Raw genomic sequence first — 15,558 nt, 5'->3', positions numbered from 1 at the left:
ATGCAGTTCTACAAATGACCTGCGGGGGCAGCAACGCGCCGCCGCTGCGTCTAGTCTGCTCCCGATATCATCACCAGAAGAAGAAGCTAACATGAAGAGGAAATAGAGCAACTTGGCGCGTTTTGGATGAAGATTACAATAAATATTAAGCAACAAAATGGACTGCAGCACTGCTGACATGCCCACTAATGTGGTCCAAGACTGTCCAGGTAGTCAGATATATAATGGCATTTTAAATTTTCAGCTGAGGAGGAGACATTGGGAGTTGTAGCTAGCTAAAAGCTAAGTTAGCTTACAACTTCGTCATAAACATCACTGCTGCTGCTCGCGTCTTTATAAAACGGTGAAGATAGGAGAGATTATACTGCAGCAACATTAGCTTAATAAATAAAAACAGTAGTGGGTGTGCTGGTTATTAAAAAGTAGTTTCACTACCATAAGTACTGTGCTTGTTACTCGAGTACTGTAACGTTACTGTAACTAACGAGTTTTTTTATACTTGAGTATTTCCATTTCCGCTACCTCAAAGGAATATTTGTACTTTTTAACTCCACTTCATTTATCTGACATGTATAGTTACATAAGACTTTGCATATTGTATTACAAACAACTTGTAAAATATGATCCATATAGTGATTAAAGTTAGCTCAACCAGATACAACAGTAAAAAAAGCTTCTCCATTGTTAATGATTAAGTAGTAATCTAATAATATATTACATTTAGTACAATTATTTGCAAGGTACAATTCTCAATTCGGAGTATTTTTGCTTGTAATACTCCTGTATTTGTACTACAGTATAACTTTGACTGCAGGACTTACTGCTGAATATTACTTTTGCCCAAATATATGTATTTGAATACTTCTTCCTCTACTGATTTAAACAGTCATAATGATAAAAAAACAAAATAGCAGATGAGCTTTCGTTATAGATTGGTTATTATATGAGTTGCTAACGTCTAATAAATTAAAAATACTGTCCATTGAAGTCAATTATTTTCAACTCAACACATTGTAAGCTTTGAGAGCAAAAGGTACAAATTGTATTTGCTTATATCTTCTCCTTTTGTAGCTTCGGATGTCTCCTCAGATGATGAACCTTTGATAAACCTGAAAATCTCTGCATCGACTAAGAAACCAGAGAAAATAGACGACACGCCATCCAGAGCTAATGGCACAAACAACAAGAAAGCCGGTGGTTACAGTGTCAATGTCATAATCTATATTTCATCTGTATTTTCTGATTTCTGTGTGGAATGGATGGCTTAATGTTTCTGTATGTAACGGTTACAGATTTGAATACAGATGAAAGCTCCGACAATGAGCCTCTCATAAAGATTGCCAAAGCTGCGAAGAAACCTTCCTCACTGTCTCCGAGAAAATCTGTTGATACAAAGAAGAAAGGTAAGATAATTGTATCTCCCTGCATCAACAGGAAGATGCTGTTATGTGTAGCAGATACTTATTGTCTTCCTGTCCTATACAGTGTCACTGGATGAGGACGATAGTTCGGATGATGAGCCTTTAAGTGAATTTGCCAAGAAAACTGACTCCAAACGTCAGAGAAAAGGAGCTGTCACGCCAAAAGCAACCCCAGTCACGAAATCCAAACGGAATGCAGCAAGAAAAACAGGTAATTGGTAAAGGTACAGTTCACCCCAAATGTATTTTATGGCATCTTTAACACCACAAGCCGATAGCCATCTAGATCCGTTATCATTAAGAGAAGGCAGACATCTCTATGGCCAGTATCTCTCACACCAGAATGATATAGATGGATCAACAGCTCTACAGGTAAGAGGAGAAATGTATTTTTGATTTGGAGATGAACTGTCAGTTTAAAATGTGGAAATCAACTCATCATTTTATTTCAACTTCATCGCACTTGTCCTAAAAATAAATATTTGTTCCAGTCACATACGCAGAGTCTTCCAGTGACAGCTCAGATGATGAACCACTGGCAGTAACGAAGAGGAAGCAGACAAAGGCTCCTAAAGAGCAAAAGAACAGCAAGAAAACCAAACCAAAAGTGAAAGACAAATCCCTGAAAGGTAGGCATCACTTTCATGAGACTGGAATGAATTTAAAGCAGTTTTATTACAAGTAAATCAAGTGCTAATCTCTTGGATTTTTAAAAAACCTTTCACCCTCAGACAGCAGCTCAAGTGATGATGATGTGCCGTTGTCGAACCTCACTGCCAAGAAGAAACCAATGAAGAAAAACACAAAGAAGACAGCTGGATCGCAAGTCAGTGTGTCAAGAAAGAGACGAGGTGCTGTATCAGTAATGACTACATGAACAAAACGTTATATGTTATATAATGATTTATGATTTAATTCCTTGTTGCTGTGACTGTTGTTTGGCAGAACCTTCTGATGAAAGCTCGGAAGATGAACCTTTGATTAATCTTGTGAAAAAGAACTGCACAAACAAACAAACAAAAAAGAAAAGGAAGGCTTCGTCGCCGAAGAAAAGGGGCACAACTCCCAAAAAGCCAAGAAAGAAGCTTGTGTCAGGTAAAGACTATGAGCCAGCCAGTCTTGGGCTAGTAGAGGTGACAGAAAATGTATGTAACACCAACAGTGATAGACTGTTTCTAGGGGCTACATGATGTGGCTAAAGTCCCTGGCAAACCCTTTACTGGGTAGAGAAATGCACAAGAAAACATAATATTCTGAAGAAGCTCTCTAAATCTGTCATGTATTTATGTTTCATTAAAATGTTTAGGGTCAGAAAGCAACAGTTCAGATGATGAACCCTTAATCAAGGCAGCAAAACACCCACAAGTGACCAAAATCCTGAGGATAATACTGGAGAGGTGTGATGGTGAAGAGACGGGGGCCACACAAAGCTCGAACCAAACCACTACAGGTACTGATTACATATCAAGTTATTACTGACGCTGTTTAAAAACCTCATAGGGCATAAAGCGTAACATGATTCTTACTCTCCCAAACAGACACACCGATTGCTGAAAAGCACTTGAGTGAGGAGTCAAAAGGCTCAGAGGAATCATCAGAAGAAGAATAAGAAGATTAAATAAAGCTGAAACAGGTTGAAGAAACAGCTTTTTGTTACCTTTCACCTTCTGGACGGCGAAGTTGGCTCCAAGTTTGAAGGACTTTATAAAGTGTCATTAATCCTTTGGGAGACACCTAAAAATTACAGTTAGTGTTCATGTAAAGTTCAACTGGTGTTTTATATACAGTACATACATGTTAATTTAAGGTATTAATATTTTTACTCTTGTTTTTAAGTTTGGGATAAATTTTTGTAGGTTCCTGAAAGATTCTATGCACAGTTGTTATGTTACTACTTGTGCCTATTGTTTGCACTGGCTGTCTGCTCTGGTTTTATTTTTTTAAAGGGAATTATTGAACACTCATTGATGTAAGTTACTGTTCTGCTTTTATATATTAACTGTACGCACAGCATGCAGAAGTTAAAATGTATTGTGTTGGATTAAATATTCAAATCACAATGAGGTTCACTTGAAACATACCTAACATACATAACGTTCTTCTTCTTTATCTCGTCTGTCATTTTCATTCCAGTGGGATTGAAAGTCGTTTGTAATAATGCTTCCCAAAATCGCAAAGTTAGCACAGAGGCTTTGGATGGGCTAGCTGGTTAGCATGCTATCATACATACATGTAATGATGTTAAAACTGTTATTTTTTCACATTGTGTTGAAACTTTAAGTTCATTTTTAAAAAATGCTTTCATCTTAAATGATTACATGCTGAACTTTTAAAGGGGCAACATGTAAGAAATTTTGTTGAAAACTTAAAGTTAGCATGCTAACCAGCTAGCCCATCTTGGTTCAAATCTCCCATGCTAGCAGTGTTAAACACTTCCGTGGTCCCAGGGCTCACAGTCTGAACCTCTAACTGCACGGCTAACTGGGCTTACTAGCTTAGAGCAGCTAACAGCAGTTAGCAGTTACTTTGGTGGAATGTTGCCCCATGTTTGTTTTGAGTACGAATTTGACAGATGACCAATTCTTACATATTGCACCTTTAAGATGACTTTTGAATTGCTCAAATGTGTCCATTGTCCGATTAATCGATTATTGTTTTAGCTCCAGATAATATAAAACCAAGAAAGGTCGCCAATCTTTACAACTGAGAAGTTGAAAAAATAAAATGTTTCAGCGTTTTCCCATCACAAACAACTTGTTTAATTTCTTGACTTTTCAATATCATAATTTTCTGTTAATTCACTGTTGTTTGAGCGCTTAAAACTCATATTTCTAAAACAATTAAAGACGTGGGCAGGATGAGATGATGCGAGCAAACAAAACCTTCGAAGTTAAAGCAAATAATGATGTTATGTTGGTAAAATACCCAAAAAGGAATTTTTAATTTGACTTTTTTCTGTTTTCTTAAATTACACAAATTCCAAGTGAAGTTTGGTCCTCACTCACTCTTCTTCTTCGTTGCTCTCTGTCGGCATCCGCTACTTCCGCTCTGCCCTTCCCAGCAGCAGTGCTCAGCCCAGTCCTCCACACACACACTGAACATCACAACACCACTACTGCACAGCTGCTGCTGCTTCACCACGTCGTGCCAGAAAAGTTTATCTCGAAAAAGGAAGTTTGCAGGTGTTAGCTTGTCACCTGCCGAGCTTAACGCAAAGCCGGGTATTGATTTTAAGGTCTCTTGGGTTAGCTAACTGCTTGTTAGCTAGCATGCTGCTGTCTCAACGCATCAGACGACTCTCGGATTAATTTGATATCGTCATGACCGAGTTAAGATGCCGGAAAACTGGGACGACTACTTCAGAGGGAGGTAAAGAAGAGGATCAGCACCAGAATGAGCCCGAGCTGCACACTACGCGTAAGTTAAGCTAACTTAGCAGTTTGCTACCTGAACAGCCAGTTAGCTTCCTGTGCCAATAAAAGCATCTGGTAACTTCAGCTAACTTTTTCCACCACGACTGACTGAGTGGGATGCTTGTAAAGATTGTCTCAAAGACTGTGATTGTTTCAGTTTCAGTCTGTTTTTTAACACAGATGCTAATGGGCCGGTGAACGCAGAGGATGAGGGGAGTGTGGACAAGCAGCAGACAGATGAGGGTGAAGTTAAAGAAGAGGATGCTCAACGTAAACAGGGAGAATCAAACACACCTGAGTCCTCTGTCAGAAGGTCCAAGATGTCTACATGTAAGTTTATGTCTTATTTATCAACTTTACAAAGCAGCATCAGTCTGTTCACTGTCACTTCACTCCTGTAGCTTGATTGATCATCTGATCATCAGTAGTGTGGATATAATCACTTTGAGTAGAACAGTCTGTAAAGTTCAGAAAATGACATCACCTTATTGTAATGCAGTTTTTAAATCCAGGAAAACAACACCACTTGTTCTGATATGCGATGTTTGTTTTTACATTTCCGCTCCTCAGCAGGTTTTCTGCAGTGCCTGGTGAGGGTGTTCTTCGGATGTTTGGCAGCGGTCGCCTGTGGCATGCTTTACGCCGTTTATCTGTCAACGTATCATGACAGGAAGTTCTGGTTTTCGACTAGGCAGGTGGGTGACTGGCTGCCTCCTTTTGTATTTTCACTGCACTGCCATATTATATCGGTTTTTTAAATACACTTTGGTGTGTGTTTCAGGAGTTGGAGCGTGAAATCACTTTCCAAGAAGGCAGCGGACTCTACTATTACTACTACAAGCACATGCTGACGGCGCCATCGTTTGAAAGAGGTACATACATGTACACTTTAAAATATATACAAAAAAGTAAGAAGGATGACAAATAATACACAGTGCAGAAAGAGGCAGAAGACCCAGTGCCTCCAGCAAACCGAAAATGAGTATACAGGAAAAAATATGACGACATAAAAGTGCTGATTAACTAATAGTAGCAAAATATATGTACTAATAAAAACAATGACAATGTTCTCATGTGCTTTTTTGTTTGCTCTCCAGGGTTGTATGAGCTGACGATAGATAACAAGACTATTTCAGGTCAGACCATCAACATAGTGGAGCGTTTGTCTCTGTATCCAGAGCTCATCACAAGCTTCGTATACAGAATCACAAGCAGCCAGGTAAAGGTTTCTCTTTCGCTTTGTGATCAGCTTGCTTTGAGTTAAATCAAGTGCAATTAGAACGAAATTCAGCTGAGCACACACTGTACCTCCGCCAAGACTCAACAGTCCCCTTTATCCACATCATTGTACTCACTCATAGATAACAGGCCCCTAAATACGCCCAGTTTTTTCATCAAGATGCATTCATTATTATGTTAGTTTTGACCAGCCTTCAATACCTTTGTGTCATATTATGATCAGTGATAATATGAGATGTAGGGTGCATGTGTATTTTCCAAAGAACAAAGGTAGCAAACTAGGACAGCGCCCTGTCTTGGAGCAAACAAACTCTGGCAAACAGACTGGAAATAGTAACATAATTCCTGTCTTAGATGACCTGGGGGCCTTTCAGTCTGAGCCTCCTCCGGAAAGGAAGGATTTGTTGCTTAGCAGTACAACAAAAAAATGCAACTCAGTACTCAGAGAGACCTTGAGCTGTAGGTGGAGAGAGAATTTGTACTTCTCTGTCTGTTCAGTGTCAAAATAAGAAACTTCACATATGGCACGACAAGTAGCATAGCAGATAGCAAATCTCACAATGAAAGCCCCGAGTTAACACAACAAATGCAGAAAACAAATTCTCCATGTAGTTAAGATTCTCTCCTGCTGCTGAAAAACCATCAGACATGAGGACCTGTGGGAGTTTACGGGCCAAGAAACTGTAAAGATGTTTTTCAGTAGAAGTAAATCATCATGGATTGTCCAAAAATCAAGCTTTTGCATTGCTTTACCCCTACAGTAGATTATTAAAGCAAATCAAGTTTGACAAAAACAAAATGAAGACAAACAATACACAGTTTTAGATTTGTCAGTTTTGATCAAACCCTGATGTTTCTGTCTCTTCCTTCAGGATGTTGTGGAGCCAATCTACTTCTACGTTGGCGCTGTTTTCGGCCTGCAGGCTGTCTACGTCACTGCTCTGTTTGTGTGTAGCTGGGTGATGAGCGGCACCTGGGTGGCTGGCATGTTGGCGGTGGCCTGGTATGTGATAAACAGGTGAGAGGAATTCGGCCGCCCTGATCTTCACGCTTATTCCCCATCATGTTTCTTCCTCCTTTTGAAGTCGATCAGCGCGGTAAAGTTGCCTTCATCCTACCAACTTCATCATACATCCTTTCTTTTATCCTTTCTCTCTGTTGCTCCACTTCAGCTTTCTGAAAACAAATACTTTAAAACAGAAAAATGGGCACATGTTGCTGCTGTTAAGACAAATAAAAATCAATGGTGATGTGTGATAATACCGTCGTGTTTCTTTCTGTTATATTGCGATAACTCTCATGTGGGTCATTTCCTCCTCAGACCAGATACAACCAAAGTGGACCATGCTATCCCTCTGCGGGACAACTGGGCTCTGCCTTACTTCTCTTGCCAGGTTGCAGCTTTGACTGGATTCCTGAGTAATAAAATCAGTTCTGCCACTGAGGTGAGCCTCCGATTTATTTTTTAAATAATCCTCTACCATACTCAAGTCATTTACACTCGCTGTTTAACTGTGGTTCTCTGTAGATGTTTTGCTATCTTACCATGAGTGCCACCACCGTCACCTTCCTCCTGGTGTGGGAACACAGCCACTATGTGCTCTTCATCCAAGGCCTCTGTCTTTTCCTGCTTGACTCTTTTGACCTGGTGCCGCCACGTAAGGTAATGTAGTCCATCAGTGTTGAGGGGAAAAATCTGCCTGGTAGCACACCTCAAGCTGCAGGGAGTCACCTGACAAAGAAATATTTTCACACATAAAAACCAAACTAATTTTTACATTTTGTTTTTTGTGGGGATAAACAGACGAATAATAACGTGTTAATAAATGAGCTTTAGAGGTTCTGTTAGGCTGAAAAATGTTCTTATTCAACCTTTTGACACCTAAAAATGAATTAAACACAAAGCTTTGGCCAATTATGTATAAATATAAGCAATGTTAAAGCAAAATACTGTCCTTGCATTCCCAAAAATACCTGTTTGTACATCGATTCTGCCAAGAATTGTCCTCAACTCAGATATTTTTCCCATTTCCGTCCGTCTGTCTGTCTCTCTCCATCTTCGATGTTAAGATGGCTGACATTCACAAGGTGTACCTCAGCTCCTTGTTCCTCGCCTACCTGTTCCAGTTTCAGAACCCGACGCTGCTCAGCTCGCCTCTGCTCAGCCTCATGATTGGCTCAGTGCTCGCGAGGTACTTCCAGGTAGAGTTAGCTGCTCCCTCATGTCAGAGCTCAGACAGATGATGATCACTGAATTTTGATAACTGAATAATAATTTAACAAATGTATTAAGAAAGAAATATTTCCTAGTTGCACCTGTTCAAATTCAAGATTTTTGCTTTTTTATCTTTGAATGAATGAATGAATGAATGAAAAGGGGTTTAAATGCAGAGAAAACAATCTTATGCTGTTTTCTTTATTTCTATTGCAGCAAAAGATGAAGATGGGACCTCTTGTGGCCAGAGTTCTGAAGCTCTTCCTACATTTCCACCTGGTCTTTACCACAGGGATCACCTTCAGTTATTTGGTCAAGGTGAGATCACATTGGCTCATTGGCTGCCTCCACTGATCCATTTGTCCTTATTAAGTTGTTGGTTAATCAGCACTGTTTCTCATTTACAGAAACTGATACCTGTGAGTGAAAGTGACTTCATATTGAAGTTCCTTGAAGTAAAATTCGGGCTCAACACAACAACGTGAGTTTCAGCTATAAAATTAGGCTTTCTGTCCTTTACAGTCTAATTTAATGTAATTTAATAGGAATGTTTTATCTCCTTCCTTTTTAGCGACTTTGTCACCAATTTCCTCCTGTGCCAAGAGAGTTTCCAGGCACCCGGTCAGGACTTATTTCTACGACTGACGCAGGCATCAGTCCTTCCTTTCTATTGCCTGGTGCTCTCTGTCTGCCTGTTGTCCACCCTGCAGACAATTTACAGAAGACTCAGGTTAGACACTCACAAGATGTGTCTTTTAAAAATGATACTGGACATCAACCAGCTGTGGGTCGGAGCTACGGTTTAATGTGCGTCTGTTCGAGGCTGTAGTAAACATTTATCACGGTTTTCTACTTTCCTGCAGTGGTCAACCAATGACAACCAACCTCAGACTTGAAGATGGACGAATAGGAGAGCAGCCGGAGGTCATCTATCATGTTTTTCACACGTTGCTGTTTGGAGGCCTGGCTCTGCTGTTCGATGGGTACGTACATCAGCGTACATGTGTGTTTAAGAATTTGGATTTCTAACATGTTTCATAACTCACAGCTCAACATCGACTGTGTTCTTTTTCTCATCAGGATGAAGTATTTATGGACCCCATACGTCTGCATGTTCACAGCGTTCGGTGTGTGTTCTCCGGACCTCTGGATGACTGTGTTTAAGTGGCTTAAACTGAAGTCCATCCATCCTGTAGTTCTGGTGAGTCGCCTCTTATATTCACTGTTAACAGCTTACAATTATAGAGAAGTGTGACTCACACAGACATATTGACAACAGTTAACATACAGTTAAAGAAGAATCTAACCCTCCTGGTTCTGGCTCAATCTGTTAATTTGAACTGTTATTTGGTCACTCTCCAGTCTCTGATCCTGAGCACTGCGGTTCCTACCATCATTGGTTTCAGTTTGTGGAGAGAGGTAAGATTTTCAGCTCTTTATCTTTTGAAGCTCCTCATGTCCGACATTTAAAAGTACATAATATCTTCCTACGCCGCTTTCTTCTGTGTTGCAGTACTGCCCTCGTGTCTTAGCTGAGTTGTCGGATCTGCCGGAGTTCTACGACCCAGATACAGTCGAGCTGATCAGTTGGATCAGGTGGGTCATCAGATCTTTTTATATGTTCAAAGATACCTATAAAGTCCTTATAATGGCTGCATGTAATGTTTTCTTGTTGTCTTCCAGGTCACAGGCTCCAGTGGCAGCTGTCTTTGCCGGCAGCCCTCAGCTGTTAGGAATGGTTAAGTTGTGTTCAGGTTCAGCAGTGACCAGTTTACCGCTTTACTCAGACATCAACCTGCTGAGGAGGACTGAAGATGTGAGTGAGATGATTGATTCTTTCCAAAAAATAAAACAGATTTTTGCTAGGAAGTGAAGCACATGGGTTATAAAAGAGGTCTTATGTAAAAATGACCATTAACAACTCACTGAATGTTGTTGCATGGCCGCCGTTTCTCCCCTTATGTTCTGCTGATTCTAATAAAGGCATAAAAATGTCCAACAAACATAAGAAAAAGACAAATTAGAGGAATTTTAGCGTGGTGCATATAATTTAGAATTTCCTTAATGTTTACAATTAAACTTTTTTTTTAATAAATGTCCGTTTTTCCCTCTCTTCTTGTAGACTTACCAGGTGTATGCAATGAGATCTGCGGAGGACATCTATAAGATTCTGACCTCTCAGAAGACAAACTATGTGATCATCGAGGAGTCAATTTGTAACGAGCTTTCTCTCAATAAAGGCTGTCGGATCAAAGACCTGCTAGACATCGCCAATGGACATGTGAGTAATTACTTCACCTTGAGCTGCCAAGCTGCAGATTCCCATCTGTCTGCAACCGTACATACTGTCTGTCACTATGAGTGATATTGTACATTTAAAATCGCGCATGTTGTTGCCATGAGGTGAACATTATGATTTAATGTAGGTCAAAATCGGTTTTCACCCTATTTCCAGTCTTTGTGCTAAGCTAAGGGAACCAGCTGTTGGGTTATATTTGCTGCTGAGTAATAATCTTCTCATCTAACTTCAGGAAAAATATGAGTTTGTGTATTTTACAATATGTCAAACTCTTCTTTTTTGCCTTCTTTTATTGATTATGACATGATTTTTACAGAAGAAAATACTATTCTCTTAATTTTTCCGTTTCCTTCTGTCCCATTCAGGTTGTTTATGACAAAGGAGAGATTTACTCTTTCTCCAAGCACGGAAGATTCTGCCAGGAGATTAAGTTGAACTACTCGCCATACACAAACTACTTCACTCGAGTTTTCTGGAACCGCTCGTATCACGTCTACAAAGTGAACTCCGTCATCTCTTTTCAGTACTGACAGCAGCTTCTGCCGAGACTTAACTCCAGCGTTTCACATCATATCTGAAATGTAACGCAGAGGACTACTGTATGTTTCTGCAGTTAGTGCTCAGAGAAACGTCTCCTCACACCCGGTGTCAATGCAAATTCAAACCAACTGGGATCAACTGAGCTGCACATTGTCCTTGTTTTGTCCGACAGGTTGGCGATAAACATAAAAGGACCATGCCGGAGTTGCAATATGCCATATTGATCACTGTACTGTAGTTTTATAAGCCATGCGTTACCCTTACTGTGATGCATTTAATGAATGGAGAGGTTGATGTGTGAGGTCTGTGTGTCACTTTGTACAGAAGCCAAGAACAGCTGAGATTTACTTAGCTTCATTATTTTAGGATAGGGCTGCAACTAACGATGAGTCTGTTGATATTTCCTGATTAATCGAGAAACCGCAAAATATTCACATGTATAAAGCTGGCGAGTTTTGACTTTAAATTACTCAAAATTAATAATTGAAATAGTTGGCGATTAATATAAATCAGTTACTCGTTACAGCTCTATTTTCAGACAACAAATAGTTGTCATATTTTTGGTTGTGCTTGCAGAGATGGCTCTGTAGTTCCACTACTTTGGTCCAAACTAAAATATCTTAACAACTGTTGGATGTATTGTCGCTGTCTTTTGCACAGATATGAATGGTGCCCAGAGGTTTTCATCGTAATGATCCTGGTGTTCCCCTGACTTGTACTGTTGCCCCCCCAGCAGGTCAAAGTTCTCACTCACTTGGTGAAATATCTCAACAGACTACCAGACAGTTTGGCAAAAATATGGTACAGACAGTCATGGTTCCCAGAGGATGAAGCACAGTAACTTTTGTGCTGCCCTGACTGTTACTCTAGCGCCACCATGAGGTTTTTGGTTCAGAGTGAAATGTCTCTGCAGCTTTAGGAGGGACCGCCACTAAATCTTGGACACACGTTCATGTCTCATTCAGGGTTAATTTATAATGACTTTGGTGTGATTCTTTAACGTCACATCTAGTGCCATCATTGGGTCAAATTTCTATTTTGTGCACCACTCTGGCTTATGACCAGATATCTGAACGACTGATGACATTCAGCCTCAGTTGTACTTTTTGTGCTAATTAGTAAATGTTAGCATTGCTAACAGGCTAAACTAAGATGGTCAACATCTGCAACTTAACATTATCTGATAATGACAGTGCTAATATCAAGGTGCTGACGTTTAGTAATTGTTTTAGTTAATAGTGTTTTTTAAAAAATTCAAAAAATGCTTATTACAGTTTTCCAGAGCCTAAAGTGACGTCTCTAAACAGTCCTAACCCAAAAGCATAGTCATTTAGTGTCATAAATGAATCGAAACGTAAGCACATTTTTGACATTTTTACTTGTAAAATGACTGAAACTATTCCGAGGCTCAGAATAGCTTGTAATTAATTGTTCTTTCGATCAACTAATCAACTAATTGTCGCAGCTCTAGACTGTAGACTGTTATTCTACAATCATGCTCAAGCCTGTTATTCTGTGATGAATATTAATGCTGTTATCTCAAACAAACATTAATTTCTTTGGATTTTGACCAGTCTGTCTTGCCTTGGGTTGCAAACTGCATGAGGTTTTCACAGTATAATAATCATCTCAGAAAATATCATGGCTTCATGGTATTACACAATTATTAGTGTTATTCTCAGTTACAATGACCTTCAAGGGAACGAAAACAAAATATTCTTTTGGTTGAATAAACGATAAATTCACAAAATATTTCCTGACAGACATGAAACTTGATGCAAACTATGTAAAATATGTTTTTAATATCCCTAATATGGTAGAATTCAAAATCGTAGATAAGCAAATTGAAACCTGTATATCGCTGCAACCCTAGTCTTGCCTGACTAAAGGGAAAAGGGTTCAGTGAGTATAATTTATTTTCCTCGTAAAATTTGGATAATTATGTCTTGATTAGGAGAAAATAATTAGATATTTGGACATACAGTATGATTAGGTTTTATGTTGGAATAATGATCCAAGTTATGAGCAGTTAAATGATACTCCACCACAACATTTGAACACATTTTATCTGAAGAAAATTTGATAATTAAAAGTAAATGAGACCTAAAAATGTTTTCCCATTTTAATCACCATTTTGTTATGGAGCAGTTCTGTATATTGCACATAATAATGTAGTGGTTTTATACCAAAATATTGACTGAACTACACTGGACAGTAGAAAACAACCTCTGTGAATTTTGAGACTCTCTTGAGAACTTTGTCTTTCTCAGCTGTAAACTGTAGTGGAGGCTTGTTCTGAAGCTGCTCGTTTCTGTTGCATTGTCTTCATCCTCTTCATCTGGAAACCTTTGTTTGAGATGTGGGAACTGACTGACTGTCATCTCTTCATCAATCAGACCTTTAGCTAGACGTCCTGTCGCCTTGTTGTTACCTTAAAGTATTTGGTGGTGAATTCTCTCCGGTGCTATTATGCAAATCTCACCAATAACTCCTTCGACAAAGGCCATGTAGAGAATATTAGGTTTTATTGAATTACTGCGTAAATTAAAAGTATGTATGAGTTGATATTTTGTGTCGTTCTTATTATGTGCTCAGATATTTCCTTTCGCCTCTGCTTCTTAATCGATTGTTGGCCGTCTCTCCACATCTCATGGACAAACGAAAATGAGAGGGAACAGTGGAAACAAAAAGACAATTTAAGGACTTTGCTCATTTTAAATTAAATTTTTTACGGAAGCCTAATCAGCTAGACTAAGTGTGAATGCCCATGTATGTGTGCAGGGTCTTTAATTTAAGAGTTGTTTTTTCAATTTTTACTACCAATATAGAATTTGAAGGAGCAATTTCTTTATCCATATTCAAATAACATCCAGTTTCTTCTTTCAGTTGACATTGGAGCCCTCAGAGTCCTTAAAGGACAAGAAAAACAACATTTTTAGGGACTTTGGGAGCTACATAATTATAAGGGGTGGAAGTAGCAAAAGTTAATTGATAAAAATGAATTGAAGTGAAAAAAAATTCATATTATGTGAATAATTCACACACATTTTTATCACTTTCATTATCAATTTATAAGCATTTTCATCACCTCCATTTTTATCAGTAAATTTGTTACTTCCCCTCCTCACATAGTTTCCTATTTGCTTTTACTATCTAATAACCTGGTGATTACTGATTTCAGTTTAATTTTACACCTAATTTTTAATCTCGTTCATGGGTAAAATTATCCTCCGCAGAATTAATCTCTTATCTCATGAGCCTCAAGTCAAAGTGAGGCGGGTCCAACATTGTTAGTGAACTTCACTCTTGTAAATTCAATATTACTTATACACTGAACAAAAGTATAAACGCAACACTTTTTGCTCCCATTTTTCATGAGCTGAACTCAAAGATCTAAAACATTTTCTATACACACAAAAGACCATTCCTCTCAAACATTGTTCACAAATCTGTCTAAATCTGTGTTAGTGAGCACTTCTCCTTTGCCGAGATAATCCATCCCACCTCACAGGTGTGGCATATCAAAATGCTGATTAGACAGCATGAATATTGCACAGGTGTGCCTTAGGCTGGCCACAATAAAAGGCCACTCTGAAATGTGCAGTTTTGCTTTATTGGGGGGGGGTGCATTACCACGCTGCAACATGAGGTGATGGTCGTGGATGAATGGCACGACAATGGGCCTCAGGATCTCGTCACGGTACCTCTGTGCATTCAACATGCCATCAATAAAATGCACCTGTGTTCGCGCATCAGTTCAGAGGAAGTGGGCGTAGGTCTACTACGGGTCAGCTGGCAGACGCAGCACCGAGAGAAATGTTTTTTTACTGTGCAGTCCTGTAGCCCAAGTGAAGAGGCTACGGAACAAGAACGGCGCAGATAAACAAAGTAACCTGATGTTTCCATAATGTAGGCTAGTTGTCAACAATTGATGAGGGTAGATGCTTTACCTTGCCACTTTTATTGTTGTTGTTGTTGTTGTTATCGTTGTTGCAATGTGATTTTACACCGCTTTGATCTATAAATAAAGTCATAATTCAATATCCCTGTTTCAGTGATTTTATAAGGAGGATTAGGAAATCAATGCAGAAAAGAATGCAGGATTGTTTCCACGTCACATTAGATAGCAATCATATAACACATACTGAGAAATTAGTAAGTGCTATCAGAGGTGGGTAATAACGATTTACATTTACTTCATTACATTTACTTAAGTAACTTTTTGGATCACTTGTACTTTTAAGAGCATAATTATGAATACAATAATGCAGTATATATAGAACTGTAACGGATTGCCTTTGCATTCTGCATAACATTCTCTGTGTTTTCAGCGTTAATAGTAGAGGAAACCAGGTGCATGTACAGTGAATTTGGTCAATATCACTCCTTGCAATAAGGACTTACAGGGTGCCCTGCCGAAAAGTGACTGCA

At 39.1% G+C, this 15,558-nt stretch overlaps 2 protein-coding genes across 3 annotated transcripts; both read left to right on the top strand.

Moving 5' to 3' along the window:
* The first annotated feature begins 94 nt into the window (after window positions 1-94).
* Window positions 95-3,481, top strand: LOC141011120 (uncharacterized). Its single transcript, XM_073484357.1, has 9 exons — window positions 95-209; window positions 1,072-1,194; window positions 1,293-1,403; window positions 1,486-1,632; window positions 1,913-2,050; window positions 2,153-2,272; window positions 2,367-2,516; window positions 2,728-2,871; window positions 2,960-3,481. The coding sequence occupies exons 1-9, from the start codon at window positions 158-160 to the stop codon at window positions 3,028-3,030; spliced, it is 1,056 nt and encodes a 351-aa protein (XP_073340458.1). The 5' UTR covers window positions 95-157; the 3' UTR covers window positions 3,031-3,481.
* Window positions 3,482-4,464: 983 nt separating this feature from the next.
* On the top strand, window positions 4,465-13,692 carry LOC141011015 (probable C-mannosyltransferase DPY19L4). Of its 2 annotated transcripts, none has more exons than XM_073484206.1 (19): window positions 4,465-4,838; window positions 5,015-5,164; window positions 5,408-5,529; window positions 5,616-5,706; window positions 5,932-6,053; window positions 6,946-7,091; window positions 7,395-7,518; window positions 7,602-7,736; window positions 8,144-8,275; window positions 8,505-8,606; window positions 8,696-8,769; window positions 8,860-9,018; window positions 9,152-9,271; window positions 9,369-9,489; window positions 9,651-9,707; window positions 9,802-9,884; window positions 9,972-10,104; window positions 10,411-10,569; window positions 10,953-13,692. In XM_073484206.1, exons 1-19 carry the CDS (start codon window positions 4,742-4,744, stop codon window positions 11,115-11,117), a joined length of 2,292 nt encoding a protein of 763 aa, XP_073340307.1. In that variant the 5' UTR covers window positions 4,465-4,741; the 3' UTR covers window positions 11,118-13,692. The 2 variants fall into 2 exon arrangements, with proteins under 2 accessions (XP_073340307.1, XP_073340306.1); XM_073484205.1 differs by having other exon boundaries at window positions 5,405-5,529.
* Window positions 13,693-15,558: the final 1,866 nt, after the last annotated feature.

This window comes from Pagrus major, chromosome 16, assembly GCF_040436345.1.
Source record: "Pagrus major chromosome 16, Pma_NU_1.0".
Classification (NCBI taxonomy): domain Eukaryota; kingdom Metazoa; phylum Chordata; class Actinopteri; order Spariformes; family Sparidae; genus Pagrus; species Pagrus major.
This window is presented reverse-complemented; position numbering and strand designations above follow the sequence as displayed.